This window comes from Triticum aestivum, chromosome 7D (genome assembly GCF_018294505.1).
Source record: "Triticum aestivum cultivar Chinese Spring chromosome 7D, IWGSC CS RefSeq v2.1, whole genome shotgun sequence".
Classification (NCBI taxonomy): Eukaryota; Viridiplantae; Streptophyta; class Magnoliopsida; order Poales; family Poaceae; genus Triticum; species Triticum aestivum.
The window spans coordinates 608,274,709-608,286,882 of record NC_057814.1 but is presented as its reverse complement, the minus strand read 5'-3'; the positions used below and the strand labels follow the sequence as shown (position 1 = coordinate 608,286,882).

At 41.3% G+C, this 12,174-nt stretch overlaps 1 protein-coding gene across 1 annotated transcript; it reads right to left on the bottom strand.

The window, feature by feature from the left end:
* Window positions 1-1,059: 1,059 nt before the first annotated feature.
* Window positions 1,060-4,993, bottom strand: LOC123171406 (two-component response regulator ORR24-like). Its single transcript, XM_044588923.1, has 6 exons — window positions 4,855-4,993; window positions 4,547-4,699; window positions 2,435-2,773; window positions 2,267-2,343; window positions 1,191-1,937; window positions 1,060-1,095 (listed from the first exon to the last, which is right to left on the bottom strand). Exons 1-6 carry the CDS (start codon window positions 4,991-4,993, stop codon window positions 1,060-1,062), a joined length of 1,491 nt encoding a protein of 496 aa, XP_044444858.1.
* Window positions 4,994-12,174: the final 7,181 nt, after the last annotated feature.

Sequence of the window (12,174 nt, the reverse complement as noted above, 5' to 3'; positions counted from 1 at the left end):
TGAAAAAAGATGACTCAATTATACCAAACAAAGGCTTTAAGAGCATGGATTAAACACATTGAAGTTCTTTTGGTATTTCCGTGCTTTACAAGTCGTATGAAGTTTCCCAGGCATGGCCGTTTGATTGGTTTTTGATCGATCAAGCACCATCCACCAAATCTATATTGGAAGGAGAAGAAATAGTTGATGGCACGAAAGAAAATCGATGGCCACACAACGGGATGAAGGAGTATCTCATCTCTTTTTTCCCGCAGCTAGATTGGAACGAGATGGAACGATGATCATGTCCGACGGTGAAGGTCGATATCTTCTCTTTTTTTTAACCTAGGATCTGATCTTTTTCTCATCAATCTCAAAAGGGGGAAGGCAATAGGGGAGGGGAGACCACGTTATCTGTCATAATGGCATGGTGGGTAAATTTTTTCACTTAAGTCAAGTCTAATGATGATCACGTGATGGGGTGAAGGAGGATCTCATCATCATAATGGCATGCTGGGTTATTTTGTCAATTGAATCGAAACTAATGGCTGTATAATTTTACTCACTTAAATCAGATCTAATGGCTGTATAATTTTAGTATATTAAATCAACGGTCGGGTATTTCTAATTTTGTGGAATTTTTCTAGAATATTTCTCTTTTTTTGGTTATCCCATCAAGCACCTTTTTTATATAATAGATTTAATGTATGAATTTGCCCTAAGGTGTGTCTGATAAATTGGCCCTAAAAACCATGTCATAGATAGGGGCACATGTTTTTACCTTGAAATGTTTTCTCAGGAAAAGATGCAACATCACATTGATAATACATAGAACAATAATTAATGGTTACATCAGAAATAACATAACCGAACATCATTTTGTTCTCAAAAGACAACAGACTTATTAAAAAGCTAGAGTAAAATAGAAGCCCCGACACGACTGTACTTCTAACTAGACTACAATAATTCACATAGTTTCAAGGTACAGTGTGCAAGAACAAGGGAATGGCCAATTAAAAGTTCCCAACAAACATGCGAAAAAATCTCGCGTGTAGGTTAGGTTAACCAACATAAGTGTCATTATCCATCCATGACAGCATCCTCTCCAATGAAATCCTATAGCGAGAAAGATAGTTTGATTTAAATACACCTTTTCAGTTCAAAGTTTCATATGCATAGACTACATACATGTCAACGAGAAAAGTTCTTACTTCATTGAGAAGGTTGGAAATACCACCCGATGACAAGGCATTGATGCCATTCAGTTGACCACCAAGCACTTGCTGATCCATTGTTCCTTCTTGCACATGGAGAATGCCAGATGCATAACCGACATCATGCATCTCGGTCAATGGGACGAAACCATCTGTTTGATGGTTGGAAAGTGCAGAACTAGTTCTTCCGTAGTTAACCATAGCAGCCTCTCCCACTGATGTTCTTCCTGTACCATGTGTAGACTTGCCATTTAACATCATTCCAACCGAGCCCATGTTGCTTTCTATGTTGAATGGCGCCATCTGCTCACTGAAGCCTGCCACTAAGGTAGTGATGGGGTCACTGTAAACGAACTGAGGTGCTGCCATTGGAACATTGTCATTTGCATTCAATATCAGTATAGAGCTTGGGTTGCCAGGTATGATGAATGGAACTATGTGCTCATTGAAGCCAGAAAATCTTCCCATATAGGGTGTCTGTGGAACCAAATACACCGGCATTCTAGCACCATTGATTAATGAACCCATGGACATACTGCTCTGGGTGTTTCTATGCTGACCTAAGTGACCCGCTTCACCGTAATGGTTGGGACTCCAGGAGGCGATGCGACCTGAGGACACACCCCACCTTTCATGTTCATGGTTATGCATAAAACTCTCCTGAATGTTCATGAAATCGTTCCATCTTACACATGCATCACCAAGTGGGTTTGGGTTGACTCTTTTCAAGTACAATTTATACTTCTGAAATAATAATAGAGAAAATAAAAGTGTATGTGAGATGCACGCTCATGGGAGATAGTAATGGTAGACATGTGGGAAGAAAAATAACAGGAAGTGTTGCATGGGTTATAAAAAAGTATGGGGCATCCTTTATATAAGATAAGCCTTACATTTTCAAGGACAAACATGATTAAAGTTACACACGTTTTCATGCTAGGTGCATTACTAAACCTTTGACCGATATGTTACCCCAAAAATAAAAGCTCGCACTTATATACGACAAAATGTTAGACTATGAATAAATGGAACACAAACATGTGAAAAATAAAGAACGAGGGTCGAAAATAAACCTGTAGATGACTCGATACGTTTTGCCTAGTGAGGCAATCGACATTCATCATCTCCATAATCTTTTTTGGAGTAGCCCCTAGAGTAACGTAATCAGAAATTTGTTAATGAAAAATCCCAAATAGCAACAAATGTTTTTTCATTTAATAAGGACATAATGTGTGTCTTACTATCAAGGCCGATCTGGTTGATAGCTTCCATAAACTTTGTATGCATCTCAATTGTCCATCGCACTCTTGGCTTCTTCGGGGTAGTGGATGCCTGTGTGTTCTCTTTGTTCTCATCAGTATTAGCTCCATCATTGCTCTTGGCAGCAGTCCCAAGCTGTGCTCTCTGATCGTCATCATCATCACCGCTGATGTGCCTTATTGCTTCGGATTTTCTCTTGCTTCGAACATGCTGCCATATGTTTTTTAGCTCGTTGGTATGCATTGGCTTCACCAAATAGTCACACGCCCCATGATTTATCCCCTTCATCACAGCCTTCTTGTCGCAATCTTCGGATAGCACTGCATGCCATATGACCTAACTTAGCTTTGGAGTTCAGTACTTCACAAAAATCTATGAACTGGACATAAAATTTTATACTAGTGCTTATAGACAGAAAACAGAATTCAATATTTTCCAAATGCGTCGAGCAAGTGGGGAAGCAAACATGTTTTACACATGATTTTCAAATTATCATGACAATGATATAATTTTCTTTCCAACGCAAACTAAAAGGAAAAACATTCACAGATTCAATTAATAATACGAAAGATAAATAATCGATAGAAAAATAACCATGACACAATGGCTAACCCATCATAACACCATATTATTACTAGGTAAATCTGATCATCACAATTAAGTACTGGTGAACCTGAAGATCAATTACTATTATTGGTGGTTTACCATGTTTCTCTAGCGCACTAGATAAAAGTGATCGGCCCCAGCAATGTTTTGAGCTTGTTAAGCAATCATGCACATAGTAGCGCCATTATCTGAAGTATTTTATTACAATGTAGGATAATAAGTATTTTTGGTTGCAATCTCCACCAAAAATAATGTGACTACAAATTAGTGTGCTAGTTCAAAGTCATCAAAGCTGCACGATTGTAGATACTAGACATGGTTAACCTACTCAACATATCTGCTTAAAAGTAGCACTCCTACTTTAATATATAAGGTATTCTCAGGAGTAAGTAGTTTTAACTAAGAATCTCAAGCAGATTATAGATGGGTAATCCTTTAATAACGTAGATACAACATAAGTGGTTTCCCAATTGTATTACTCATGCCACCCTAGCAAACAGGTGTGGTGCAGTTCTATACTTTGTGTGATTGCAATGACTAGACATTTAATATTTGTTTAGAAAACTACTAAATATAAATTGGTCATATCACAAAATATAAATATATTATAGTGTTGGTTCTTACGACTAGATTTTTACAAATGAGAGCATACAAAATTAAACTACGTCCATCAATGCACCCATGCCGAACACATACGTAGTGGGTCTACATTGCATAGGAGTGACACATACTCCCACTAAGCTAGATTACCATATATATTGTATGGATGGTATTGAATTCTACACTTCAGGCATTATGTATTGAAGTTCTAAAACAAATTTATATTGAATCTAGACGACATGTTTTAATGCAATTGGGACATCAATTGATCGAAAATAGAACCGGTTCCTATAGGGGAAAAAACATCTTGTTGCCTCCTTCTAATTATATATGGTACACATGACCATATCTCTAGCATACTAAAGACAATTAACACAATTATTTAAGTCAATAGTTAATTGGATTTCTTAATTCACATCCTACCCTGTCCACTTCCATTCCCCGGCCCCCACTAGCCATTCGATCGATGGATGAACAATTAGGTAGGATCCCCTTGGTTCGGCAAGGAACCGATACCACTAGGGATCCTGCGATCCGGCACCCTCCTAATTCACTAATGTGTCGATTCACTTCCGCTCTACTACCCGGCCCACTGGCCATCCGATCGGACAGATGAACGGTTAGATGGGATCCCGTTGGTTCGGGCTGAAAGGGGATCCCACTCTTTCGATTTCCCCAAAGATAAAAATACGGTGAGTGTGGCGTGCATGTGCATTTGGTTTCCTAAGATCGTGCTGAATATATAGGATCTCACGTGCTGCCCGAAGGAATGAATGTCCTCTCAGTGTATATCCAAGATTCAGGATTAGAAGTACGTTCTCAAAGAGAATTGTCAGCTCATACACACAAAAATAAAACTAGGACTTAGAATTGAGCAGTGAACGTACTGATGACGGGCAGATCCATCTCGAGGCGGATGCGCTCAAGGAGCTTGAAGCCGTCCATGTCCTGCATGCGCACGTCGGTGATGACGACGTCGAACTTCTCCTTCCCCGCCCTGAGAATCTTCAGCCCTGTCTTGGCATCCGTCACAGTCGTTGCTGCATCGCAGAAAGCATTATTTGCAGAGAAACAAAAAGATCACAAGGCTCCGATTCTAATGGACTTTGGCGCACAAAAAGAAAGCATTATTCTAATCGCAAAGAGCATTCATATATCAAAAACATCACAAGGGATCAAGATTCAAGAGACTCACCGTGGTATTTGCAGCCGCGCAAGAGGTTCTCTAGGACCTTGAGGCAGACGCAGTCGTCGTCCACGGCGAGGACTCGTAACCCCTCCGGGAACTTGTCCTCCGCCGCGTCCTCCATCATCTGCCTTTTGTCCCCACCCATGGAGGCCGTTGTTTTCCGAACTCCTTCGTCCCACCTGGCAAATCAAACGCCATCAAGAAAACACTGATTAAGAAACAAGGGGACTAACCAACACAAACCCCACAGACATCTTATTAAGAATAGAACCCAAAACCTCAATTAGATTAGATGCCTCCTTCCCCACCTCTTACAATGACTTCCTCGCCGCAAGGCAGAACAGAACCAAAATGTGGATTTCAGAGGAGCTTTGTGCGAAGGGCTGGAGGATGCAAGGCGGCTTTTATAGGGGGAGAGGGGTCGAGGGAAGGAGTGGAAGTCTTGTGGTCCCCGTGCTTGATTTTGGATTCTGTTCATGCGCTACTTAATTTCTACTCATAATTTCTGAATCTACAGTATTAATTTTGTGCATGTATTTTGGTGTCTGCTTGTGCCCGTGGTTGTGTTCATGCGCTACTTGATACTACTCTTTAATTTCTAAATCTCCAGTATTAATTTTGTGCATGTCAATGCCTCTGCTTCTGCCGTCGGTCCATGGGAAGAAAGCAAAACCACGGGCAGTGTTGCTGTTTTTTGCTTTTTTGTTCTTTTCTCAACAAATGTTCTGGTGCATAGGTTACCTATACTTTTTCCATTTTTTTGCGGGTAAAAAGTTGCATTACTCAAATATCATGGTCATTACAATCTGCATGAGCTAGCTCTAAAGAAGCTGAAGGTCCTGAAGCAATCCAGGTCATAGTTCTTCCTTCAACCCTTGCAAACTTAGCTAGATTATCACTAACCTTATTTCGAGTGCAGTCGACAAGAGTAATACAAGTTCTACGAAGGCTCATCAAGTGCCTAATCTTTCTTACAATGGAAGAGTATAAAGACCTGTTTATCTCATGCGACTGAATCAGCTTCACAACTACCATGGAGTCCATCTGCACAATAATTGGCAATTCACTTCTCTCGATTGAAATGAGAGTCCTTCCATACACGCGCAGAGTTCCGCCTCCAATGCTTCTCGACATGAAAACAGTGCCCTACATGCCGAAAAAATGATAGCACCATTATCATTCGGTAAGATCATTCCCGCTCCAGCGGCACAATCATCGCCTATAGGACCTGTCAGTGTCTAATTTCACTCACCCAGCAGGGGGCGAACTCCATCTATCCACCTGACCTGTCGTTGTTGTTCTCACTGTTTGGTGATACGTGATGATAGATTTACCTTTGCAAGGATCGTCACACAATTCAGTTTTGAGCCCAATGATAGAGTCCAGTTAGCTTACCAGAAATCTCTTAGATGCTTCCGCCAGGGGTAGTGGTGTGTGATGAATCACTTCATTGCAGACGTGCCAACAGCGCCATAAGGTCAGCAGCAGCATGGCACGTTCGATGTATGTCTGGGAGGGGTTCAAGTGAATGCAATAACCACTCTCCGGCAGGACCCAGACTTCTGCCATAGCATACCACAACTCACAAGCAAGAAGGCATCAAAGAAACGGATGGAAATTATCTTCGATTTCAGTTGCACAAATCGGGCCTTGTGACTTCCTGGAATCAGAATATGGCAAGGGCCTTTTATCTGAAAAATAAAACACTTCTCAAAAATAAGTTCAAGGGTGTTTCAGACTAGGGCGAGAGCAACACACAAATTCGAACCAAATAATTGCATTCTCTATCCAACATCACAAAGATAATTGTTTATGCTTTGTGAGTATGAAGTCGGGCCAAGATGTTCAAGAAAGAAGAAATATCATTTACGACAAAGAGAGAAAAGAAATACAAGGATCCATCGAGTGGAGTTCTTGTGGTCCATGCCAAGGATATGTGTAGTTTTGGGAAAGGTGTGATAGTTTCTGCCATTTTTTTATTATCCCCCTCAATAAACTTGTTTCCATTCTTGTCAACTGTCAATATGTTTCTGTTTGTGGTACGTATATGGCCCAAGAGTTAACATATACTAGTTTCATGTTCTTTTTTGAAAAATATTAAAAAGGAATGATGTCATAGGAATTACGCTGGAGAGTTATTCATGCACATGAAATACAAAAATATGTTATTAGAAATCCTATTAATATGATTTGTGGGATGAAGTAGTGCTTACTATCATGGAGAACCAGACCAATGGAGATGAACACTAGTAGAAAAAGGGTCATCTGTCCCGGTTGGTAAGGGCCTTTTGTCCCGGTTGTTGAACCGGGACTAAAGGGTCGTTACTAATGCCCTAGCCCTTTAGTCCCGGTTCTTACACGAACCGGGACAGATGGGCCTCCACGTGGCCGCTGCGGCCAGCCCAGGCAGGAGGGCCTTTGGTCCCGGTTGGTGACACCAACCGGGACCAAAAGGCATCCACGCGTCAGCATTTCAGTGGCTGGGGTTTTTGTTTTTTTTGAAAGGGGGGAGGGTTTAGGGGGTAATTTAGGATGTGTAAGCTAGCTAACAGAGAGAACTGTCCTCTCTTATTTCCGTGCATGATTTACCAACGCTACTGCTATGCCTAAACATGGCTTAGATTAAAGTGATGAAGGCAACATGTGGTGCATGTCTAAAGTAATATTAATCCTAACTTGATCAAGTTTGGATTAGTACTACTTTCGACATGCACCACATGCTTGTTGCCTTCACTTCATTCCAATCCATGTCCATTTCACCCACTGATATATAATAACTCTTCATGCCCGCATCATGCATCATCATAATAACAAGTCCTACTAATCATCATCATACAACTTCTATTCATTATTAATAACAAGTCATACGATCATCATCCTCATAGTCATCGAACCAACCCTACTTAATTGTTCTTAGCACATGATCATCAATATTAGGTAGGACCTAAATACCATCTTTAAGGTAAAATAGCATAAAACAATATAGACTCCGACTCTCCATTATGAAGAATGGAGATCATCCTGTCTCCAATTTTTGCGCTTCGCTTCCTTTTGCTTCCAAGAACCTCCTTGCGCCTGTCCATACACTGTCCATACATTTTTTCCATTATTTGATTTTCATGTCTCCACTTTTTTTGAAATCCGGTATGGACAGTTGAGATTCGTAGGATTACCTGGTTGTATGTTCAAAACATCAAGCCTACCATTCTGATACATCAAATGAGGCACACAATCCTCTGGGATTATCTGTTGAAAAACATAGTAATAACTTCATAGTTAGCAATGATGTACTAGTTTTAGAAGTATGCAAGAGATGCACGGATGTCGTAATAGTAAGAAATCTTACGAGGGTATCTCCATAGTAGTTACCGTAGTTCAACACGTGCACTAGTGGCACGTATTGACCATAATGTGGAGGAGTTTTACAATAGATATTGTAATTCTCAAGATCAGTACAAAATCCGACCAGATGAGTTTTCTCCTTATAAGTTAACTCAGAGCCATCGGTGTAGCAGGTTCTGTCTACCATGTTCCGCACATTGTTTGAACAATCAAAATAAGCTGTCAATGAAAATAAGCTGTCAACTATTTTGAAATGAACAATATAAATTAGCTAATAACTACGTTTGAGAAACTCACATAGCGGTAGAATTGGAGGCGTATCAACAAGGACCCAAATGTCCATATTGTCTTGCTCGATGTCAGGATCACCAAGATCCATGGTGACAAGCATACCCTCATCAAAACCATACATCTTGCAAAATGCTTCCCAATTTTTGCAACCAAAATGGGTTACGCTCTCAGAATTATACAGATTTACTTCAAAATCTATATCATGATGGGTCCTTAGGTGAATTTTCTTTGTTTCCATACTGTCATGGTCTTCAAAACCCATCCTCTCCAAGACGTAGCGTCTTGCATGGCATGGGATAAGCTAGTCGAATTGTAAAAGATGAAAAGTACACGTTGAAATAGTTGAAGTCGTGCTTAATTATGAAAAAATAACACTTGTCATCGTTGCGTACCGTTTCAACATCGAAGGTCTCCTCCAGCTTAATACTGAAGCACCGATCTTCGTCCAGGTGAGGACTGTTGCACTGACCTCGGTCGTCGTGGCACCAGTCGCACTCCCCCAGGATACTTTCGTCGTCCGAGTACGACATTTCCTATGTTCATAATTCAAATATTAAACGTCTAAAATTAAATATATGTACTAAAAAAACTAAGTTAGATCATTATTATTCATCACGGGTTGACTATCGGTTTGTCGAGTCTTTTCTTGAAAACTCTCAGCTCACGTGGTGTATACATTCGACCGTTGGTGATGGTCGCTCCTCCATTTGTCCCCAAGTGCATTACACCAAAATGTCTAGCACACGGGAACAAAGGAGAAGCGACCCCCACGACAATAGTCGGGATTCTTCGTCCTCTCATATATATATATATATATATGGTAGAACTCTCCCTCACTGATTCCTCTCTGACATTTGTGACCGTCGGTGATGGTAGCTCCCTCCTTTCATTCTCGAGTGCATTACACCAAATTGTCTAGCACACGGGAAGGAAGGAGAAGCTACCCCCACGACAACAGTCGGGATTCTTCGTCCTCTCATATATGGTGGAGACTCGACAGACTTAAAGTCAACCTGAAATATCGTTTAATTATCTTTCTAAAAGAGGATTTGGCTGGTCTCACCTCGATGTCGGAGGGGGCGGTGACGGGGACGACGGCGGGGATGATGGAGGGGCCGGGGGCTCCTAGATTTCTGCGAAAACAAAAACCCTATAAGCTATCAACTAATCATATGCATACGCCTTGCATAGTGCTCTCCAATTTTAGCATTCAAAGTAGGAGTAGTTTTCCACTTTGAGCATTCAATAAGCAAAATCAAATCACAAAATAAAGTAGTATTCAAATTAGGATGCATTCAATTATAAGCAAAACTACATCATCTCCATGCGTCCGTACATCGTCGAATATTATCACTAATACACCTCGAATACTATCATACATATAGCATCGCTAGTACAGCTAGAACCGTAGCGCCCGACGGGTATCGGCGCGGGCGGTGGACACCCAAAGGGACGGAATCATCATAGGATCATAGCTCCAGTGAGATCCCTGAAGAACCTGCCAGGTATTGTCGAACCTGCCCTCCAACGCAACCATGTAGCGACGGACGTGCTGGTCCTCCTCGCTGACACGGTGACGTACCACCTCCGCGGTGTCCGGAAGCCTCGGCACCGTCACTGGCCCACGCGACCGCCACCAAACAAGGATCGGGTCAACGACGGGCTGGCTCCTCACCAACCTACGCCCACCGGAAGGTAGCACCTCCCAAAACCAGCCCGGCGGAGCCCAGTCCCGGACATGGCCCCTCTGATCAAGCCGGCCTCCTCCGCCGAGTCGACGACGAGGATGCGGGATAGGAATCGTCGACGTTGATGCGGGAATAATTGCTTTAACTAAAAAAACAAACTAGTTCTATTAATTTCCTAGCTAAAAATAAACTACTTCTATAGTAAAATAAACTAGTTTTAAAGTAGTACTTACTAAAAATAAACTACTTCTATATATAGTAAAAAAAGTAGTTTTATTAATTAATCAACTAGTTCAACTAAAAATAAACTAACTTTAAATGCACTAACAGTAGAACTAATCACCTAAAATGCACTAAATCAACTAACCTTAAATGTAACTTTTGCAACACAAGTTTTTCCTCTCCTCTTCTAACCATAAACATTGAACAAAAATAAAACTATACAGCCTAAAAATGCTATGAACAAAAAACTATGAACAAAAAAAACTATGAACACATACACATACATCCATCCATATACATGCATATCCATCCATACATACATACATCCATATACATACAAACATACAAAAACAGGGGCGGAGGCGTGGCGCAGGGGGCGGCGGCAGCCGCGGGAGCGCACAGATCGGGATGGGAAGGGGCTCACTGGGGGCTCGAGGCAGGACGGCGACGAGGCCGGTGACGAGGACGACGACGAGGCCGGCGACGATGACGGCGAGGACGACGTCGACGGCGGGTCAGGGGCGGGGCGACGGCGTCGGGGCAGGGGCTCGGGGCGGCGACGACGACGACGACGAGGAACGGCCTGGCGGCGTCGGGGGGAATGGGAGCAGTTCGTGAAATTTTCACAAGTGATACCTTATATAGCAAAACCAATGGTACCGGTTCGTGGCACCAACCGGTACCAATGCCCACCTATCGTCCCGGTTAGTGCCACGACCGAGACCAAAGGTCTCTTTTCGGCAGCCCAAAGGGCGGGAAACTGAGCCTATGGTCCTGGTTGGTGGCACAAACCGGGACCATAGGTGGGCATTGGTACCGGTTGGTGCCACGAACCGGTACGAATGCCCACCTATGGTCCCGGTTGGTGGCATGAACCGGGACCATAGGCCTTGTGCTGGCACGGTGCGGTGGGAAGTTTAGTCCCACCTCGCTAGTTGAGAGGGTCTCAGAGTGGTTTATAAGCTTTGCTGCCGCCACCCTCTCGAGCTCCACTCTATTACAGGCTTACGGGCCTAATCTCTACTTTGCCATGCCTGTTGGGCCTATTTGGCCTTCTGCGGGCCTGAATCCTGGCCCATTGTAGGGTTTCTAGTCGTATTCAGGCCGTGGAGGTCCAGTAGGTGGCATTTTTTCCTTTTTTTCTTTTTCTTTTTTTATTTCTACTTAAAACTGAATACTTGTAGTTTTTTGGTGATTTCTTTTTTGCTTTTAGGTCACAAAAATTATAAACGTTCTGTTAGTGCCATTAGTTTTAAAATTTATTTTTCAAATGTATGTGAATCACTAGTTTTATGAATAAATTTACTATAAAAATAGAATTTTGAGTGATTCCCTTTCCTGCTATTTAATATTAATATGTTTTATCATTATACTCAATTTGGTAATTTTAGGTTATTTTAAATATCTATTTTAATAAAAAAACAGATTTTGTTAATTTTTTTGCTATTAATTCTTTTTGCTATTAATGTTTTGAACAAAAAATACTTTGTTACTATAAGTTGCATAAATTTTATATAATTTTAGTTTCAAAAATACTAGAGGTTTATGTAAGCTTTTTAGTTGATTCCTTTTGCTATTATAATTTTATAAAAGCTTTTTAGTTGATTCTTCTTGCTATTGAAGAATATTATAGTTTTATTTTAGTTCATCATAACAGAATATTTTAATTGATTTTAGTTTGCTAGTTGATCATAACAAATATTATAGTTTTATGCATTTTATTATTTTTCATGCATTTACTGCTTTTTTGAGGTATAAGACCCGGAAATTGAAAAGCATTTCA